The sequence below is a fragment of the Haliaeetus albicilla genome, chromosome 1 (assembly GCF_947461875.1).
Source record: "Haliaeetus albicilla chromosome 1, bHalAlb1.1, whole genome shotgun sequence".
Classification (NCBI taxonomy): Eukaryota; Metazoa; Chordata; class Aves; order Accipitriformes; family Accipitridae; genus Haliaeetus; species Haliaeetus albicilla.
This window is the reverse complement of record NC_091483.1, coordinates 84,912,520-84,933,177: the sequence shown is the minus strand read 5'-3', so window position 1 is coordinate 84,933,177 and position 20,658 is coordinate 84,912,520. Positions and strand designations below refer to the sequence as shown.

Genomic DNA, 20,658 nt, shown 5'->3' with positions numbered 1-20,658 from the left:
GGTGCGGGGGTGGCAGGCTGATCAGGCTGTCCCTGACCTGTGTGGCTTCGGGGACAAGTCCCACTGCAGCTGCTAGCAATGAGGGTGGCATTTGGTCCTGGCTCTGCCCAGGGTGGTTGTACCTCTGCTGGGGCAGCATCCCTGCAGTGCTGCACTGGAGAGCTTTACCCCATGGAGAAGGAATCTGTGTTTCCACTGTGCCTCCCGGGAGACGCCCGACCCCGACCTGCGTGCTTGAAGAGTGGCTTTTGTGGCATTTTAATCCAGAAACCTGCTGAACAGAGTCCAGACGTGCTGGTATTTTTAGCACTTGCTCTGTCTGCTCTTTGCCAGCACTGAGGGTCTGCCTAAAGAACAGGCTGGAGCCAAGGGGGGGTCGTCTCTCTATCTGTCTCCAGGCTTCTTGCTAATTCTCTTGTTGTAGAGGAAAGGAGAATAATGTCCTGAAATGTAAGCGCTTGGCACGGGTCTGTGTGGAGGAGATACCTGGGCTTTGCTTTGTGCCGTGTCTGTGGCAGCTCAGCGCTGTCTGAGTCCATGCTGGGGGCTGGGCATGTGGCAGCCCCCCGGGATCCCAGCTACAGGGCTGGGGGTCCTGCTGGCTGCTCTGCCCCATCCTTCCCCGTCCCCTTCCTGGCTCCCCCAGCCCTCGGTCCTGCTCGGTCTGCCCCATCCCCTCCAGCAGTGCAGGTTCAGCCGCAGCAGGCACCGGGCCCCGCAGCTGTTGCTCTGTCCCCTGCAGAACTGCATCTCTCCATAACTTACCATCTGCAGTTGGGCAGTTAAATACTCTTTTTCCAAATGTGCATCAATCAGCTGCTGTTTCTTGTGAGTTCAGATCGGTGTGGGAGGTGAAGACTGGCCATGGGTTTGTGGAGCAGAGCCCACAGGCTGGTGGGAACGGGGACAAGGACAGAGACAGGGTTTGCTCCAAGATGCACCAGGCTCAGGTACCAGCCTGGCTCTGGTCTGGGGTCAGTTTGCTGCTGGCGTGTCCGTGGGAGAAGGGAGCAGGGCTGTGCACAGTGGCCCCTGCGCAGCGGCTGAGGCAGCTGAGCGTCTCCCTGGGCTCGGTGACAGCCATCCTGGGGACACGGGAACTGCTCTGAGGACACAGCCGGCTGCAAAGCGCCTTGGGGCACCTCGGCTGGTCCTTGTGCCAGCTGCTGCGGTTGACAAGCAGCCGGTGGATGCTCTTTCCCGCATCCCTGTCCCCTCTGGCTCCCTGGGGCTGCAGTTCGCCACCTCTCCCCGTGCCACCTCCCGGCAGCCGAGGGTCGGGAAGCGGGGCTGTGGCTGGCAGGGACGAGCTGTGGCTCTTCCCGTGCTGCTGCTGGCTCTGGCCCAGCAAAGCACTTACTTAAGCTTTGTTTGCTTAAAGCTTCCCACCTCGGGCTGGCACACCCGGCCTGGGCTCAGGGCCAGGGCTCCCAAGGCTTTGGGGAAAGGAGCCCTTCAGGGACCGCAAGCAGCTCCGGTGGGACCCGGAGGAGTCCAGTGCCTCGCAGCGGTTCAGTGGCATCTGTTCCTGAGGTCCTCAGGGTCCTGGTGACAGCCGGGGCTCCCCTCGAGTCTCTGCTTCACACGTCCTTGGCTGCGGGCAGGGATGGAGCTTGCCAGATTTGTCCAGCCATCAGCCAAATCCAGTCCCTGCGCTGCCAGTGGTCCTGAGGCTGCTCAGCCTGGGCAGAACGTGGTGCCTGGCTCTCGGCTGCGGTGACAGCCACGGCGGGGCTGGCGAGCAGGGCTGTGATCTGGCACAGACACAGAGACAAAGAGGCCCCAGGTGAGCATGGGCTGGAGACAAGAGGGCTCACGAAGTTGGGAAGAAAGAGGTTTTGCCACCACTTCTCCCTCCTGCCTCCAGGTACAACCTTTCATCCCCATTTAAGGTGGAAGCTGCCTGATCCAAGCAGAGAAAGCGCTTCCCTACTCTGAGCTCCCCCTCTGGCTCCTGTGCTGGGCTGGGGACTCAGAGGAGCAGGCAGGGAAAATTCCTTGTGCCCATAGGTGTTTTGCTCTCCTCCGTCCCACTGCGCTTCCCATGCAGGGCTGGTGTTTCCAAGCTCTGGGGCTTAGCTCATGGAGCTGACTGCTGCGTGTGCTCTGGAGCCTGGGGGATGCTTAGCGTGTTTTTATTTCTCTTTTTGTGCCGTTGCAGCATCTCCCTGTGCCAGCCATGTCGGGGTGCCTCCCTGTGAGTTCTGCGGGGGCTGCCCAGCCGCGTGCTCACAGCTTGCTTGTGCCCCCCACACCGGGGTTTGACTAATGCGTTTCTGCAGCTGGTTTAATTTTCTGCCTCTTCTTTTATTTTTACATTGTGCTTTTTTTCCTCTGGATCAAAAACAACTGCCTCCTTCGGCCCTGCCAGCTCTGTCCCTGCGCTGGGGGGCACGTGGCTGGGGGCCAGCCTTTGCCCCATCCAAGCTGGGGGCTCCAAGGGGTGTTTCCATGTTCCCTCTGCTCTGCAAGGAGGAAGACATAGCAATTTTGGCACAGGTGTTCCCGACTGGTGGGACCCCCTCTCCCCCGGCTGCAACTGGGGGTGCAGAGCAGCTGTCTGCTGGTGTCCTGCTCTGCTGCTCCCTCCCTGTGGGGCTCTGCAAAGCCCCTGGGGCAGGGTGATGGGACAAGTGGGTCTCAGAGGTGCCATCGGCTCAGGGTGCTCAGCACTGTCACAACAGTGCCCCGAGCCTGGCACTGGGAAGAGCAGCTTCCCCTGACACCTCGCCTGCATCTCTGCGGAGCTTTTTGTGTTCCACCAAGGCTCAGCATCCTTGTCTCTGCCTCACAGGCGGGGAAACCGAGGCATGGGGTGGGGAGGGAGCCCAGCAAGATTTGTGCTGTGTTGCTCAGCACTTTGGTGGTGGGCATGGGACTAAATCAGCCGTGCCCCAGGCTCTGCTGCCTCTGGGTGCCTGTGGTGAGGAGGGACTTTGGGATGGGGTAGGAAAGGTGCAGGCAGCACTCGCAGCTGGACCCCAGCTCCCAGGGTGTTTCTGTCCCCAGGCTACAGTGTGAAGTGCGAGTACACGGCGCACAAGGAGGGGGTCCTGAAGGAAGAGATGGTCCTGGCCAGCGAGGCCGGCGAAGGCGCCTGCATCAAGGTGGTGGTCCAAGCCCGTGTCATGGGTAAGGGTCTGGCAGCACCGGCAGGCAGCGGTGCGGGGATCTGGTGCGGTTCTTTGGGTTTCGGAGCAGCAATTCCCCCCTGGCACAGCCGGTAACAGGGAGCGCTGGCAGGTCTGGCTGGAGACCCCCTGCTTTCTGCTGTGTCTGGGGAGCCAGGGATGCTCCCTGCATCCCCAATCCATCTTCTTCTAGCTCACCCAGTTCCACCGCTGTAGGCTTTCCCCACCTGGTGGACGTTTCTGGGAAATTGTCTAAACCAGCCGACTTCCACCCCAAAAATCCCCAGCCTGGGGGATGAAGCTGTGGGACCTCCCCACTGAAGGGGTACATGGAGTGGGGCTGCAGCGAGTGGGTTGGGGGGCACCTCCTCACCCCCCGTCCTCATTCCCCAGCCCAGCTGGGGGGCTGTGCCCAAGCCCACTGGGGTCCCCCTCTCCTCCAGCTGCAGCTGCTTGTCTTTATTCTTTTTCCTCCCCCACCTTGCTGCATAATTTGGGTTTGTTAATTAGAGCAGTGTTTTGTAGCTCGGCTTCCTCTGCTTTGTGTGACATGCAACTGCTTTCACCAGCATCTTCCGTGCAGCTGGTCCTAGGGTCCCTGGGCCTGGCAGGGCTGGCAGTTTGCTCCCCAGCAGCTGCCTGCTATATCTCACTGTGTCCCCACCCCATGTCCCAGCCTGGCCCCCAGCACCCCCGGCACTGCAGTGCCCAAGCCTTGGCACACCAGGGGCTGAGCGCCGTCCCGGTGCAGCATCCCTGCATCTCCCAGCCCCGTGGGTGCCAGCATCCCTTGCATGGGGACTGTGGGAGGGAGGATAAGCACCTGTGAGTCTGAAAACTCCCCAAAAGGGCTTTCAAAAAGGTGAAACGAGCCCCCCCCAGCCAGACTGAGGCCATAAGTGGCTGCGCCCCGGCTCTGTCCCCATCCCCACTGTCCTCTCCTGTCTCACAGACCGGCACCACGGCACACCGATGCTCCTGGATGGGGTGCGCTGCATCGGCGCAGAGCTGGAGTACGACTCGGAGCAGAGTGACTGGCATGGCTTCGACTAGCCCCCCCCCCCGCCGCCCCTCCCGCCGCCTGTGTGGCTCCTGAGAATGAAGCTCAAATTTAAAAAAGAAAAAAACAAACCCCAAACCCCCTCACCCTGTGTCGGCAGGTCCTGGGGGCTGCAGCTCCGTGGACACCATAGAGCTGGGGGGCAAGCTGCTGCTTCCCCAGCTGTGGCCACCACTGCTGCCATGCACGCAGCGTGCCCACCCTCCTCGCTGTAGGGTTGGGGGGTCCCCCTGAAGTGCAGGAGGGACTCCCCAAATGCTGGAGCATCTCTTGCTGGAGCCTTGGGGAGGGATCCTGCTTGCTGCCTCCAGCTGCTCTTGCTGCTTTCCCCTTGCTTTTATCCCCAGGAGAGGGGACGGTCAGGGGGTGGCGGAGCCTCAGCTGAGTTCCCCAGTGTGGAATTTTGCTTCTTGGGGTGTGGAGCTAAGATGGGCCAAGGCAGAATCTGGTAGCAGGAGGGAAGCTGGGTCCCCGGCAGCTCTGGGGCTGGTGCCTGTGTCCCTGTGGCAGAGCCTGTCCCTGTCCTCACATTGCAGCCATTGCCTTGGTTTCCTTCCATTTTGCTTTTTCCTCTCTTATTCTCTTTTTTTTTTTTTTCCCTGGTAAGACCCATGGTACAAGGACCAGGAGAAGTGGCTCAGTTTTGAAAGCAACAGGAGGCTTTATGTGCCTATATATATATATAAATATATAGATATATATATACACATCTATGTGTATGTGTGGGATTTTTTAAGTACAAAAATCTATAGAGGTAAATAATAAACTTCAGCTGAGAAGGGGCTGGAGCTCAGTTTGCCTCCATTGAACCCCCCAGGAGCATTGGAGCTGGTGGCTGCAACCTGACTAAAACCCCCAGAGGAGAGTGGGGGACAGGGGACACCCCCAGGGCTGGGGTGTCACATCCATTTATTTGTGCACCCCAGGCTGTGAGGGGCTGCATGAGCCCATCCCTGCATGGGGATGGGTGTTGGGGGGGTGGACACAGATCATCCTGAGTGGCCCTAAATAGAGTGAGGGGCTTCATGCTGCAAAGTGCCCAGGCTTCCAGTTAAAAGGGGGGCTGGGAGAGGGTGAGTGTGTGCCACTACTACTGGCACTGTCCCCCTCCTCCTGTGCTGCTGTCCCTGTCCTTGGTGGGCTGTGCTGGCCCCATCAAGCTCTGCCACTTGGGGGGGTGGCAGCTGTGAGGGCAACATGATATATATAAAAATATATATATTTATATATATATTTATATATATATTAAAAAAAAAAAGAGAAATGTGGGGTTACAGAAAGTGTGTGTGCTGGTATTCAGGAGCCAGCAGTAGCCCCTACCCACCCTTGGGGGGCAGCCTGAGCCCCCAGCCCTGGCTTGGCTGGGCAGCAGCACTGCCCCTGCCCCACTTGACCACGCCAGGGGTGCAGTCAGCCTTTCTGAGAGTCGGCCCCCCACCCCTTTCCATGGGAGGTGTGGGCCCCGGTGCAGCACTGCCCGGCAGCACATGGGGAGCATCTTTGGGGTGCCCCATGCGCAGGGGGGGACCACCAGCATGGGTGCAGTGGGGGCTGGTGGCAGCCTTGCGGCTCAAAACTAGGGCCGTGAGCCACTCGTGCATGTGGGGGTCCTGTGGGGCCAGAGCCCAAAGGAGGTGCTGGTGGGGGTCCAGAGTGGGTGGCAGGTTCCCAGGGTCCCCGTCCGTCCCTGTGGGCAGGAGGGGCTCAGTTGGAGAGGAAATCAATGGTGGCTCGGACTGTCTTGGAGGTGCGGATGTCCATGGCGGTGACCTTGATCTCCGTGTCTCCGAACTGCATGCTGGCACGGATCTCGCGTCGGCCGTGGGCCGGGCTGCCGGCATCACCCAGTGCCTCCAGCTCCAGGCTGATGGTGCCGCACTTACGCACGCCAGGGTCGGTGATGTAGACCACGTCGTCCGTGGCACAGCAGTAGATGTTGATGATGGTCTTGCGCTGGCCCGGCCGGGCCGGGCAGTAGCTGCGCTGGACCACTTCCCCCAGTGCCACGGACTGGTCAACGGAGACGAACTTCTCAAAGATGTCGGTGCACCAGTTCTTGCCCTCCTTCACCAACAGCTTCTCCCGCGGGTGCTTCCCCTCCACGAATTTGTTGAGCACCCCCACGCCATAGGTCAGGGGGGAGCGGCGGACACGGACGATGGTGGGGTCGAGGCCGAAGAGCACAGCCCCTTTGAGGATGGTCAGCCCCACATCTTGGGGGATGATGACGCGGCAGGTGGGGCCGAAGGCTGCCTGGACGGCGTGCTGCAGCATGGCCGACTCCGCGAAGCCCCCCACCAGGAAGAGGAACTTGATGCCTTGGACCTCTGGCTTCTTCAGGAGGTCATCTGGGGGGGGAGAGAGGGGGGCGTTGGGCAGGGCTGGGGGCTGCCCGTGGTCTTCTACCCCTGCCCCGGTGAGAACAGGCACGGGGCATGACTGGGGGTGCCACTGCAGGGTGGCAGGGGGTCTGGCAACCAGGCTGCTCCCACCCCCAGGACCTACCGATGTGTTTGATGATCTGGCTGATGGTGGGCTGGAAGAGCTCGCTCATGGCCTCCGAGGACATCCGCAGCATCCCTTGGGACGACCACTTCACAAAGTTGACGCTGGGGAGGGAGAGAAGGTCCGGGGTTGCCCCCTGCCAAAGGCTCCCCCAGCCCAGCAGACCCAGGAGCAGAGCACCCCACCTACCCTTGTCCCCCCCAAAAATTTAGGTCCCTCTGAGGCCACATGCTCCCCCCAGGGGTCCCCAAGCCCTGTTATTCCCCCCCCCCCCCCCCCCCCCGACCGGGCTCTCACTTGCTCTTTTTGAGCGCCGTCTCCACATTCTGGCCCCGGTGCTTGCGGTAGAAGTCGATGAAGGAGAAGGGCAGGGAGATGTTGAGGGGGCTGGCGCGGGAGGGGGCTGCCGCCCGCTTGCGGGCCTCGAAGGCAATGGTCAGGTCCACCCAGGCGGCAGGACGCTTGGCCTTGAAGGTGGCGATGAAATCCTCCCCGAAAATGTGGCACAGCAGCTTCTCGAAGGCCAGGTCTACCCCCACGGCCCCGTAGGGACCCCCTGGGGAGGGCATGGGGGGGTGGGCTAGGTCAGGCAACGTCCCCATTGCACATACATCCCCGTGTCCCCCATCACCATGTCCCCAGACCTCCCCCCGCCCAGCATCACCTAGCAAAGCCTGGGACACTTTCAGTGCAAGACCACGGCCCCCAGCCCCACTGCGGCTCTTCTGCAGGGGGATGAGGGTGGGGGGACGAGGGTGGGGGGACGTGGAGGGGAGCCCCCACCCAGGGCTGAACCAGGGGACAGGGACAGGTACCTGCATTGGCAGGGGGGCATGGAAACATCCCCCAGGAGCAGGGAGAAGGCAGGCAGCGTGGCTGCAGGGACAGCGGTCCCCTGTCCCACCAGCACCCCCAATCCAGCAACCCATCCCTGTCCCAGCTGAGCCCCCCCAGCCCAGCACCCCAGTCCCACCGTGTCCCCCTCTAACCCCACACCCCTGTCCCACCAGCACCCCCAATCCAGCAACCTGTCCCTGTCCCACCCAAACCCCCCCAGCCCAGCACCCCTGTCCCCCCACAACCCAGCACCCCGGTCCCGCCTGAGCCCCTCTCCCACCTGACCCCCCCAGCCCAGCATCCCTGTCCCACCGAGACACCCCCAGCCCATCACCCCCACCCCACTTTGCCCCCCCCCAGCCCTCCTCTGCCTTTCTTCCTCCTGACACCAGGTGGTGCCACAGACCCAGCCACGACCCTGCCGGGGACTGAGAGGGGACCCCGGCCCAGGAGGGGGTCGCTGGTGGGGGGGGGACAGAATGGGTCTGGGGGCCACAGCCCACCTGAGGCTTTGTACAGCTCCTTCAGCGTCCCCTGCAGCTTCTCGATCTGGTGCACGGTGAGGTCCACCGTCCCGCCACCACAGTCCGCCACGATGTAGCGGTCACCTGTGGGCAAGGACAAGGGCCGAGTGGGGGTCCCGGGTCCCCCCCCAGCCGCTGTGGGGTGTCCCCCAGCACCGCAGCAGGGCTGACCCCCTGGGACACCCATCCCGTGGGTTGGGAGCAGCCGCTGGGACACAGCTGTGGGCTGCAGGGCTGCGCTTTCCCCAGGGAAAAAACCCCACGATTTAACCAAAATATGGGGGTTTGGTTCCCACCCCCAAAAAACAGCTGAAGAAGTTTTGGAGGGCAGGAGGGGGACATTGCTGTGTTTGCTTGGAACAGTGGGATGGGAGGGTGGCAGACAGACCCCCCCTGCCCTCACGGGCATCTTCTGGGGCGTCAGGACTGAGTGACAGACTGGAGCCGTGTCACCCCCACGGCAGGACCCTCCCCTGGTGCTGGCAGGGCCACGCTGGGGGTCCCTGGGGGGCTCTGCCATGGTGGGTACGTCCAGCCCCCCATCCTCTCGCCCAGGGTGACCCCGGGGGCCAGGCAGCACCGGTGGGGACTCCTGCTTGTCCTGTCCCCCCCCCCACCAGTGAATCTTCCCCGGGATGGGGTCTGCTGCGGGGGGGTGCACTGCCCATCACCCCTCCTACCTGCCTGCATTTCCGACCAGAGCTCCCCGACTCCCGACTCCACCAGGAAGGTACGGCTATGCCGGGAACGCCGGAGCTGCTCTCGGGCTGAGGGACAGAGCAGAGGGGCTGGTGTCAGACTGGGGGGGGGACCGGGGCCAGGAGCATCCCTGGGATCCCAACCCCCCGCAGTGGGTGGCTGCACTGGGAGCAGTGGTTGCCCACTTCCCTCCAGCCGGGACACCTGACATGGCCCTGGCTGCACCGCAGAGGAGCTGGTCCAGCCATCCCACTGTTCTGCCTGGGATCCCGCAGGATCCCACGGGATTCCACCTCACCAGAGGTGTCCCTGGGTGATGCCGCCTCTTCCCCTGTCCTCCCCAGCTCGGGTGGGGTTTCCTCTGCTCCCCCCATCCTGGGACGGGGGACATCAAAGCAGCCCGGAAGGGCAGGGAGTGTTTGGAGAAGGTGGGGTCATCCTGGCCTATTTTTGGCATGCCGAGATGGACACGGCACACTAATTTAATTAGCTTCAGCCCTGGGAGGCAGCTCAAGCCCCTCTGTAAATCCAGAACCCTGGTTCTCCGACCAAACACAAGACAAGGGCTGTGGCCGTGAGCAGGTCCCAGCTCCGGGGTTTGGTCCCGGCTGGGCAAACCAGCTCTGTCCCAGTAAAGCCCCAGCTCTGTGGCTGGAGTGGAGGGGACCCCCAGGCTCCCCATGCATGGGGGGAGCATCCTTGCAGGCAGCTCAGCAGAGGGTTTTGGACAGCCCCGGAACAGTGGGTAGATCCTTTCCCTGTCCCAGGGTTACGGCATTGACAGGGGAGGTCGGCACTGGATTAGGAAGCCCAAGGGCTTGGCCCGTATGGGGGAGAAGGGAAGCAAGGAGCCGGGGTGGTGGAGGCTGAGCAGAGCGAGCTGCTGGGAGGAATCCAGGGCAGCTCCGGCTGAGCCAGCAGAAATGGCTCTGGATGGAAATGTGGCGAGAGGGAAGGGAAGAGGCGGCCCGGGGAGCTGGGGTGGTGCGGGTGGAGGTCAAGGGCAGGTTGGGCAGACAAAAGAGGCCACGACCATGAGGGTCACACCTGGGAAAGCAGCCATCGCCTGCCCTGGCCATGTGGGCTTGGGGAAGGGGGCAAAGGGGGGAGCAGGGCTCCCCGGGGCTGCCAGAGAGGGGAGCAGCCACAGCCTTCTGCTCACTCCCTTGGCACAATGCCCCACTCATCTCTGCCTCAGTTTCCCCCATCACCAGAAGATGCCGCAGGCTGGGGGGTCCCCGTGGTGTTGGAACCAGCCCTGCCCTCGCACGGGGGTGCAGGATTGCTGCGCTCCCTTTCACGCTGCGGAACACCCACCGAGGACTTGCTCCGGCACACGCCAGTGCTGCGCAGAAACCCAAACGCCTTTTGCCAGATTCGGTCTCGTTTGCTAAACTACCAGAGAAGGGAAAATTATAGGGAAGGGGATGGGAAAGTGGAAAAGAGCCGGGAACTCCAGGGTGATCCATGGTGCTTGGCCCAGGGACCCCAGTGCTGCAGCCCAGGCTGAGCGGTGCCCCAGGTTTGCCTCAAACCCCCTCCCCAGCCACAGCTGGGAACAGACCCTCAAGACATGGCACGCGGGGCCGGATCCCTGCCTGCTCCATCTCCTGCTATTCCAGCCTCCCACCCTGCCAGGACCCTCTGCCAGCTCCCAGTCCCGCTCACCCTGCCGAAAACTGGAGTCGATGGAGTGGTCCGGCGCCAGCCCGTTGGCCGGGGGTTTGCAGCTCAGGTCGATCAGCTGGTGGAGGCGAAGTTTCCTGCAATAAATGGAAGCAGCTTCGGGCTCCAGCGCGATCAGCAGCTGCTCCGGATTCTCTGGGGACACCAGACCGGCCTGCGGAGAGGACAGGGTGTCAGGGCAGAGAAGGTGCCGGTGCACCGGCACATCCCTGCACGCTGCAGCCTTACAGCTGTGCTCGGGCAGGGCTTTCCTGGCCCTGGCCTTCGTGCATCGCTTTTGCCTGCATGGGTACTATATGTTGCACAGCAATCCTACGTGTCAGGGCTGTGCGCCGGGCATCACCCGTTCGGTAGGGGTGGGTTAGCTCCTGCCCATCCCAGGGACCCAGCAGTGGCACCAAGCACCCAAGGGGGACCCTCCATCCCTGGGGGAGCACACGTCCCCATCCTCAGCCCCCCCACCTTGCTGCACACCCAGCACTGAAATCCTCCCACCCCACCAATGCTGGGTTTCAAAGCCCAACAGCCAGAGTCCAGCTTTTGTTCTTTAGGCTGCCAGGACATGCCAGAGACCCTTCGTTATGGAGGCAGCACCCACAGGGGAGGGGGGGAAAGAGATACCCCCCCAAAAGCACAGCCTCCTGTGAGGGTCACCATGCAGAACAGCCTCCCCCGAGGGACCCCTCACCTTGTAGGCAGCCTCTCGCATGAACTGCTTGGCCGGCTGCTTCCAGATGGCGGGCACGGTGATCACCCAGCGGATGGCATCTCTCTCGGGCAGGGACGGGCACTGGTCCTTCAGCTCCTGCCGGGCAAGAAGCAGCAGGTGACCCCCCCGGTTGGGGCATCGGAGCTCTCGGTAAAGGGTGAGGAAGCAACACGTCACGCGTGTCGTCCTCTCCACGTGTACTCCGTTTGGGGAGGGAGAGAAGGGCTGTGCTCATGTGACAGTGCAGGGAGACCCGGCTCGGGTGCCGGGGTGCCCTACCTGCACGGCGTGCTGCTTGAAGAAGCGGAGTGCGTGGGCAAACACCTCCAGTGCTTGCATTTTCTTCCCATTGACAGCTTCTAGTTCAGTTTTCATGGTGAGGTCCTGCCAGGAAGAGCAGTAACAGCAAACAGATCACACAGGGTGCTGGGACGTGGCCGGCATCCCATCCCGGCTCTGTCGGTGAGCCTTGGGCACAGTGCTCATCCCCCACCATGCCAAATGGACCAGCTGGGGCGCAGGCACTGGAAGCACCACTCTGCGGCCACATCCATCTGCCCTGAAGAGGCTTGGATGGGGGGAACCAAAAATTCACCCCCCTGCAAAGGGCTAAAACATTGCAAAATGTGTGTAAAGCAAACAGGGAGCTGGGTGTGCTCAGTCGGGATGCTGGTGATCAGAGGTTTTGCTGGTAGCCCCTCTCCAGCCCTCCTGGATTTCTGTTCCCCCCAGTGAGACCCTCTCTTTGCTTTCTGCAAAGTGGGATAAAGCCCTGGGGCCAGCTCAGCTCACATCTAGCCCGGCCAGGGTCCCCGTGGGTCCCCTGGGGAGGTTGGGGCAGGAGCAGAGACTCACGCTGGTGCTGTGAATCTTCATCTTAAATTTCTCAAAGTACAGCCAGTCGCGGGCTTCCTCAGGGTCCAGGTCGTGGTAGTAGTCCCTGGCAGTGTAGCCAAAGCTGTGGAAGATGCCCTCCGGTGTCAGCAGGAGGCTGGTGGGGGTCTTCTGGTTGGCCACCCCCGGGTCCCCTCCTTCCCATTTCCTGCAAACAGAAGCCGGCGGCAGCCCGTGAATGTCAAGGCCAGAGAACGGATCCTGCCCCATTTCATTTATTTATATGGGCACAACCTCAAGCACCTTAAAGAGGGACAAAGAAGGGACCAACGTCCCTGGGAAGGCCATCACGAAGAGTGCTTTTCTCCCTGTGCAACCCCTGCAGGGCTCCTCTGCAGCCACGCAGGTCGTTAGAATAGAGCACTAACGAAGAGATGCTCTCACCCCATCCTCCCGCTCAGCGCGAGACCCATTTCATGGGCTCCTTCCACCCGCCGCTGCCAGGCAGCATCCCTCATCCGTGATGGTGTGGGTGTTCATTGCCCAGCCCGGCTCCATCCCTGCCTCCCGGCAAGCCGACTTCCAGCCCCTTTGGGCAAAAAGTCCCTTAACAGCCCTGGGAGCAGTGCTTGAAGCTCCCGCCGTTCCTCACCTCATCATGTGTATGGCCTCGGGGTCGCTGGAGAAGCTGAAGGCGTAGCCACTGGATGTGGTGCCAAAGTCGATGGCCACCACCACAGCGAAGGAGGCGGTTTGCTGGGACCGAGCCTCGCTCCTCTGAAACACAAGGGTAGCCGTTAGGGATGGGCTTTGTCCTGGGGGCAAGCATCAAAACAGAGCTGGCTGCTTCCAGAAAAGGGGTTAAAAAACCCCGAAAAACCCATGAAAGGGTTAATTTTTCCTGGATCAGGCCCACAGGCACTGCGATTTCTGCCCAGGGAAGGGATGCAGCAATGCCGTGGTTTTCTCTGCAATGATGCCAAAAACATGGGGCAATTCCTCCTCTTACATGGCTCCAAATCACCAAGAAAAGGGACTGCCTGCACTGGGCTCTGCGGGGTTCCTGCGGTGGTTCCCAAAGGCAGGCTCATGGGACAAGGGGATTTGGGCAGCCCCAGAGAGGGATGGATGGAGGGAAGCTCTGTCCCTGAGAGCTGCCTGGGGCTGCGGTCGGGTCTCTGTTTCTTCCTGGGCTGGGGTGGTGCTGAGCCCTCCACACTTGAACCCTGGCAAATTTTAGCTGAGATTCCCCAAAACCTTCCCTGCTCCCGATCTTGGTCCAAGGGACCTCATCCCAGGTGTCCCCACAGGTCACCCAACCGAAAACCTTCCTGGCCCAGATGCTTCAGGGGGTTCCCGCTGCTGCTTTTCTGGTCCTGCCTTTGGGCCCCCATCCCTCGCCTCCCGGTCGCGGCAGGGAGCCGCGGTGCCGGAGGATCCACGAGGATGCGGCAAGCCCCGTACCCGTGTCACCAGCCCAGGCTGCCGCCCTTGTCCACCGCAGCCTCCCAGGCGCGTGGGGCAGACACAGCTAAAAGCCCTCATTAACTTTTAACGTATCCAGATTTGATAAGCGCAGACATTAGCTAGCCGTGAAAAAAGCCAGCGATTAGCATGGGTGAAGTGGTTGTCTCAGAAATGTGCATGTTCAGGGAGCTGCAAGGACAGCGAGTGCTGGGGAGGAACTGGCTCCGGCATGCTCCCTGCCTGCGTCCTTCCACACTGGGCAGTCCCGGGGGACATGCAGGTAGGAGCAGGCTGAGGCCAGGAGCTTTGCAAGGAGTTAAACTTATGCTGGTGTTTTCTCCGGCTCCTCTCCTGCCTCCTGCGCTGGAAGAAACCTCCATCCCATCAATCCCACAGATAAGAGGGGGGGATTTGGGCCCCAGCGATAGACTGACCCATCCTTCAGCTGGTGTCGGGGTGTGCACTGGGGATGGCAACCAGCCCGGCAGGGGAGGTAGTAGGAGGTGACCACCGACCAGGGAAGGATCAGAGGGGGCAATGCCGGGGAGACAACTGCCTTACCGGCGACTGGGAGGGCGTCAGCGGGGCGATGCTGCAACTGTCGTGGGGCATCCCTGGGGAGCCGGGAGGGGACGGCGTGGGGCACCGCTCGCTGTTGGCACCTGGGGACACAGCAGGGTAAGGCTGGGATGGGGATGGGTCCTGGTCCCCTCTGAAGACCCTTCCCCAAGATGAGGGCAATGCATGACATCCCGATGAAGATGCAGCCGGTGCAGGCTCAGAGCTGCTGCAGGGGCTGCTCCCAGTGGGCTCCGTACAGGGCAATTCTGGGCTTGAGGGGCTTCCCACGCTTTTTTCAACTGTGTTTAAGGAAGGATCCAATCAGCACTGATTAAATTAGCAAACAAGGATCCAATCAGCACTGATTAAATTAGCAAACGAGGAACCCCTTGGAGGTGTCATAAGGAGGTGCAGGAACTGGCTGTACCTGGTGTTAGCACTGGTGAGCTGCTGGTGAGCTCACAGGGATCCCTCCCACTGGGGATGGGGCTCACAGCCATGCAGGGGATGGGGACAGTGGCCAGAGAAGAGCCACAGGACTGAGGGACCTTCTCCTCTGGGGCTGGGGGATGTCAGCTCTTGCTCAGCAAGAAGATGGGTGAGGGTGAGTTGGTTGTGGTGTTTCAGGGACGAGTTCAGCTTGCTGGTGTGGGCAGGCTTTGGTGATGAGACACAGGCTCAATGTCTTCTCCATCGCCAGAGAGGAACTGGCACACGGAGGAAAAGTCATCTCATCTTGAAGACAGTATCCAAAGTAAGTCAGGTGAACCTGCAAGCCCAGTTTCTCCCTGTTGGTTCTATAGAGACCCTTGGTGGTGGCTGCAGATGGACATGTTCTGTAGATGAGCCAGCCGAGGTGGGATGGATCCTGCCTTGCACATCTGAAGGGGACCAGAGAAGTGGTCTTTGACTGGCAAAGGAGCAGCCGGATCTAATTCCTTGCAGCTGACAGTAGCAGAGTCAGGACTAAAAACCCATGACGTGTTTGTAGCAGAAAGGGACGCAGTGGTTCTCCAGAGCTGCCTATTTTTAAATCAAGACAGCCATCATCGCATAAATACACGCTAGTTCAGCTTGGCAGCGCCTGGTGGGGACGACTGCAAAGGATGCCAGAGGCTGCTCTGGGCAAGCAGCTGAAATGCTTGTACCCAGCGGGAATGGGGGAAAAACTTGGGAAAGAGCTGCCAGTGAGCTACCAAGGCAGAGCAAGTGTCTGCAGCATGAGGCCATGGAGACCTGGCTGCTTGGCCCTTGGCAAGGGGAGGTGTGCTCGGCTCAGACCCACGGCCACGGTGCAGAACAACCCAGTTTGGTGGAGACCCAGTAAATCCTGCATGAGCCTGTGATAACTCCGAGACATTGAGGTTTAGCCTGCGCAGGGAGTTCAGGGAGACTTATGCTGTCTTGCACTACAGTGAGCCATGGATGTGCATGGGACCAGGCACCGTGCTGTGGTGGCTTGTGCAGTTGCCCTTGCTCTGCGGTGCCTCCTCCTCTTCCTCCTCCTCGAAACACCAGCCAGCTCTGTGTCTCCTCGGATGACCCCCCCCCAGCTCCTCCACCAGCAGAAGCCTTGTGCTGGGAATCCCCATTAATCCTGGCGTGTCAGCCCAGGCTGGAGCCGCTGCAGAAGCCCCGGTGGGACGCCTGGCCCCCAGCCCAGCCAGCGCCGGGACGGTGTGAGCCCCGGGGCTGTCCTGCATGCCGACGGCGTGGGGCTGCCTGTTGCCTGCACTCCTCTTGCCACATGGCTCCAATTAGCAGAGGGGATTAATCATCCGCCCTGCGAAAGCACGAGCCGATGGACAGGCTCCAGCTGTTGGTGGGGGCAGCCGGGAAGGGGCTGGTGCAGCTGATGGCGTGGGGCCGCCTTTCCCAAGGGGCTTGGCTGGCTCTGGCTCTGGCGAGGGTATGGCCATGCTGGGAATGGGGTGTGGGGTCCAGGCGGTGACACCGGGGAGGCGGAGGGGCTGTCCGCCCCACGGGCTCTGCCGAGACCCACGCTTTGGGCTTGCGGCTCCATGCCAGGAGCCTGCCGGGATCTGGACCACAGGAGCAGGGACAAGCAGCACCCACTCCCAGCTGGACTCTGGAGAGGTTTGGGGCTGGAGGAGGCTCCTCAATCTTTCCTCAGGGAAGCGTAAAACTCTAGCTCTTCTTTGCCAGAGGGTGCCAGCAGCTGGTGTCTGTGTCCAGCTCCCACTGCGATCAGTTTGCACCAGCATGCCCAAGGAGCAACCTTTAAATCCCTCTGGTAGCTCGGGAGCCCCAGAGCCTGCAGCAGGGGTGCTCTGGACCCCCCCAACAGCAGCAGCCATGGGGTGGGAGCCAGGTTCAGCCGCGTGGGCACCCCCATCCTGGCAGCGGGGGTCCCGGCTGCTCCCCGCTGCTTTGTCTCCTTGGCCGGCTGAGAGCCGAGCCGCCGGCACATCGCTTGCACCAGCCTCGGTGCTGCGGTGTCAGGGACGGTGCTGTGCCACATGCCCCCCAGGAGATGTGCCAGCGGGCTCGGTCGCTCCTCGCTGCGACGCGGCTCCGGTCCCTTCACTCTTGCTCTGTAAGTGCCTTTCGCTGTATCCCGTGTCTGTGCCATGAATATTTGATCCTCGACAAACAGGAACGTCCCTGCGGGCATCTCCGTGTGCTGGCAGAGCCCGGCAGCGGGGGGAGGCTGGTGTCCCCCAGCCGTGGGGGGGGGAAACGTTGCCTGGGTTAGGCAGGGAGCTGGTAGCTCAGCCGGGCTTTGAGCCTGGGGGTCCAGACCCCAGCCTGGGGCTGTGCCCATGAAACATCGTTTCTGTAGGTCCAGAGCCAGAGCTGGTACCCTCCAGCGTGTGGGCACTGGGCTCCCAGTGGTCTGGGGGAGCTGGGGGTGGGACCCGCAGGGTTTTAATTCTTGCAATGGCCTCTTTGCTCAGGCTGTTCCCTGGCTTTGTGTTTGCAGGGTCAGGTTTCCTCGGCCGCAGCAGCTGGTTCTGGTTACCCCAGCGCAGGAGCAGCGTGGGGGGCTCCTCCACACCGCAGACGGGAGGACGGTTGCGGGGGGGGGACGGGACAGACGGATGGCTGGGGGAGCGGTGGGGGGGACGCCCGGGTGCGCGGGGGAGCGAAGGGAGAGGGTCCAGGAGTGTCATGCTTGCAGAGAGCTCGTCTCTGCTGGGGACGGGGGGCTGTGGGCAGGGACCCCCCCACTGCCATGCCCGCTGGGCACCTTCCCTGGGGGGAGCAGCCTTACCCATCCGGAGACTCTGCATCCCAGGCTCCAGGAGCATTGCCATGGCGGCCTCGCCTTCCCGGCTGCAAGAGAAGGAGGATGGATGATGGGATGAGCGTCTGTGTGCCCAGAGGTGCTGGCTACCCTCTCAGCAGCGGGGTGCACAGCGTGCCACGGGCTGGGGTGTCCATGGGGTCCCCTCACCCCCCTGAGTGCTACTGGGTGAGCCCAGGCTCAAGCCCCCCCCTTGAAGACCCAGCAGGGACAGGGCTGGCTGTGACCCTGCATCCCCTGAGACCCCACAGGAGACCCCCAAAGCCCGGGGACTCAGGTTGCAATAGGGTGCAGGAGGGTGGGGGGCTGTCCCAGTTCAGCACGCACCCGATCGGCACCGGCCAGGTGCCGGCACGGCCGCCGGCCCAGCCTCTGCGGGAGTGGGGGAACCCCGTTCCTTTCATTAAGCGGGTCAGACACATGCGTGATACAGATGTTGTGCGCAAAACGCCGTTCCGCCAGCGTGGGGTCTATGCTGCCGATTTTTAGGCTTGATCACAGAAAGAAACTGAGGGCAGGTGATCCTTTAAAGTTATTTTCTTAATTGAGGTGGTCACTGCCCAGGGCCAGGCTCCCTGCAGCATGGTGGCCGCACTGGCAGGAGCAGAAATGGCCGAAGGCGTCGCTGCCCGTCCTAAGGGCTGTGACCCAGCGTTGACCAGCTTCAAAACTGCTTTCCCAGCATAATAAACTGGCTCTTGGCTCTCTGCCTGATCCCATCACCTCCGAGGCTGCCTGCCCCACGCTGACCGCTTTCATCCTGCGGAGCTGCGGGCTCAGGACAAGGCTTAGCTCATCGGGGAGAGGCTTTGCTCCGAGCCAAACCCACCCACGTGCTGCCGGCCCGGCGGCCTGATCCTGCTCTCGGCAGCCTCCCGAAAAAAAAGCCTTGTGCTAAAAATGGCAGGTGGGGGGACTTCTGCTCCGGCCACCCCGGCGGAGGGTGCGGCGAGGGGCTGAGCGAGGAGGAGCTGTGGCCGATGCAGGCTGTGGGTCAAACCGCAGCGGGGAATGTGGTGCTGGTGGTCCGGGGAGGGCACGAAGGGGTATCTGGCAGGCTGAGGCTGGCAGAGGGTCTTCTCCAACAAAACTGGGCTTTCCATGAGGTTGTGAGAGTGCCCTGCAAGGATGTGCTCAGGGAATCGCCCCTTCAATGGCAGAAACTCTTCCCTGGGGCTTAGCTTGCATTTTTGGTGTATGTTTGTCCTGGCTTCAGGTCGGACACCACTCGTGCTTCTCTGGAGCCAGGTAAGGGGTAACTCCGAGTCTGTCACCCCAAGAGCCCAGCCCAATGGGGTCTGTGCAGGGACATCCTCCGTGCCCCCCGTCCCCGGGGTCTGAGCTCCCAGGGGAGGCTTCCTGCATCCCGTTGATGCACGGAGCTGTCAGCCCAAGCAGGAGGGAAAAGCAAGACCTTGGGCTCTGGTGACTTGATGGTTTTGTTCCCTGCCCCTCCGTGGCCATGGGATGGTCCGGGCAGTCGGTCCGGAGCCTGTGCAGACCCTCAGGCTCCGGGTGGCTGAAATCCTCCATCTCAGCAAACCAAACTCTGACAGTAGATCTCACTAGGGGGGTAGCTGATGGCTGCCTTTGTCCCCAAGCTGCCAAGCCCCTGCCTGGGGTCCTGGCGAGGAAGATGAGTGGGGTCAGCCCACCCTGGCAGCTGGTGGCAGCACACGGAGGGGCTGAGGTCTCCTCCAGCCCCCCAAGGGGTTTTGTCTGGCCGTGCATCTCCTCGTACAGCGCTGGAGACCCGGCTTCTGCACCCTGTGCTGGCAGGGCACTGGTGAGGCTTTGGGGTACCCAGTGAGCCCAGCACCCCCACAATCCTGGCCGGGGGACACAAATGGATCCCTTCCTTCCCACGCACATGCGTGTGAGCAGGGCACCCGTGCAGAGCCCTTGTGTCCTCCAACATTGTCCCCATGCAGATCCTGGGCAGTGATTGCTCTGCCTGCATGTGAATCTGCCTGCATGTGAAGCTGCCTGCACCCGTGCCCCCTCCCAGGGACATGGGCTGAAGCCCCCAGCTCCGGGGAGCCCCGCCATGCTGCCGGGGAGAGGGTCCCGGCGGTTCCCAGTGCTCGCTCCAGCAGCTTGTGCCGGAGCAGCGTTTTTTTGAGGACTTTCCACCATTTCCGCCTCTGCAAGGGCTCACGGAAACAGGGAAAGGAAACAAGTTTGGGACGGCTTCAGGGCAGGCAGACAGGCTGGGCACCGGGGCCTCGGCACGGCATTGCCGAGTGTGGCACGGGGACGCCGTGGCTGGGGCTGCCTCAGCTCGGGGGGGGTGTCTTGGGGCAGCTGTGGGGCTGCGGTCCAGATGTGTGGGGAGCGGGAGGAGGCATTCATCCCCACAAGCCTCTTGTGCTGGGAGCGAGCACATCTGTGGGGCTGGGGAGCCCACAAATCCTCCGGGCAAAGCTGTCGGGTTTCCATGACCGTTTGTGGGCGTCCTCCCCTTCCCACTGCCATTGCTTGGCCACAGCTGGGACACGGGAGCCGGCGGGATGTCCCTGGCACGGCTTGCCCCGGCATGGGCTGACACATCACTTGCAGCCCCTGCGCGGTGCTGGCACATCACGGCACTATCCCTGTGGTTTGCGGTGGTATCCCCGCCGGTCACAGCAGTATCCCCCCCAGGACAGGGTGTGTGGGGGGACAGGACCCACGAAAACTCAGAAGGGGCTCAACGCAGCAATCCCCACTCCCACCCATGCCCACAGCCCACATCCTCACTGGGGAGAGGCCTCGGGAATCCTGACACCCCTCACCCACCCCAGTGCCGGTGTGCTCGCTCACCAGTGCCCCCAAACTGGGGAGACACCCCAGGCATCCCGGCTGGCTGGGATGGTGACACCCTCGCCCCGGCCGAGGGAAAAGCCGGGCGATGCCGGGTCCCCACACCTCAGGCGGAGCGTCTGCTGGTCCCCAGCTCCCACGAAGCCCCACGGCCGCTTACCTCTGGGAGGGGGGGGACAGGTTGGGGACCCCTTAGTCCAGCCACCACCTTCTCGCTCCAGCTGTGCCGGCCGGGTGCCGGCTCCCACCGCCACCGGCGATGCCCTCCCGCCCGCGGCTGCCGGCGATGCCCAGCGGCTCCGGCAGCGGCCCGTCCGCGCAGCCGGCCCCGCCGCGTAGCCCCCCTTGCTCTCCGGCTTCCTCTGGCTTCCCCGAGCGCCTTCCTCCCACTCCCACTCCCGGCCGGCGCCCAGCCCAGCCAGCGCCTCAAATTGCAATTCCAGCTGCAGATGTGGGAGCGGGAGGAGGAGGCAGGGCCAGCGCCGCCGGGAATGAAACCTAAACTCCCCGTTCGGCCCCGGGCTCGCCGCAGACTCCCCAGATCGGGGGACCGTGGGCTGCCGAGGGGGGATGGA

General features: G+C 62.3%; 2 protein-coding genes across 3 annotated transcripts in view; one reads left to right on the top strand and one right to left on the bottom strand.

Annotated features, from left to right (window-relative positions):
- ADISSP (adipose secreted signaling protein) overlaps positions 1 to 4,900 on the top strand; it is a 13,257-nt gene extending 8,357 nt beyond the window's left edge. For both annotated transcript variants that reach the window (XM_069797532.1, XM_069797541.1), the window contains exons 5-6: positions 3,010 to 3,132; positions 4,084 to 4,900. In XM_069797532.1, coding sequence (XP_069653633.1) covers positions 3,010 to 3,132; positions 4,084 to 4,184 — 224 coding nt within the window. In that variant the 3' untranslated portion in view covers positions 4,185 to 4,900. The remainder of the gene's footprint in view (positions 1 to 3,009; positions 3,133 to 4,083) is intronic.
- HSPA12B (heat shock protein family A (Hsp70) member 12B) lies at positions 4,767 to 20,658 on the bottom strand. The gene is made up of 13 exons (XM_069797520.1): positions 20,244 to 20,658; positions 17,249 to 17,310; positions 14,014 to 14,114; positions 12,638 to 12,762; positions 12,007 to 12,193; positions 11,431 to 11,535; positions 11,131 to 11,247; positions 10,425 to 10,596; positions 8,738 to 8,824; positions 8,037 to 8,141; positions 6,994 to 7,252; positions 6,697 to 6,800; positions 4,767 to 6,539 (listed from the first exon to the last, which is right to left on the bottom strand). Exons 2-13 carry the CDS (start codon positions 17,289 to 17,291, stop codon positions 5,896 to 5,898), a joined length of 2,049 nt encoding a protein of 682 aa, XP_069653621.1. The 5' UTR covers positions 17,292 to 17,310; positions 20,244 to 20,658; the 3' UTR covers positions 4,767 to 5,895.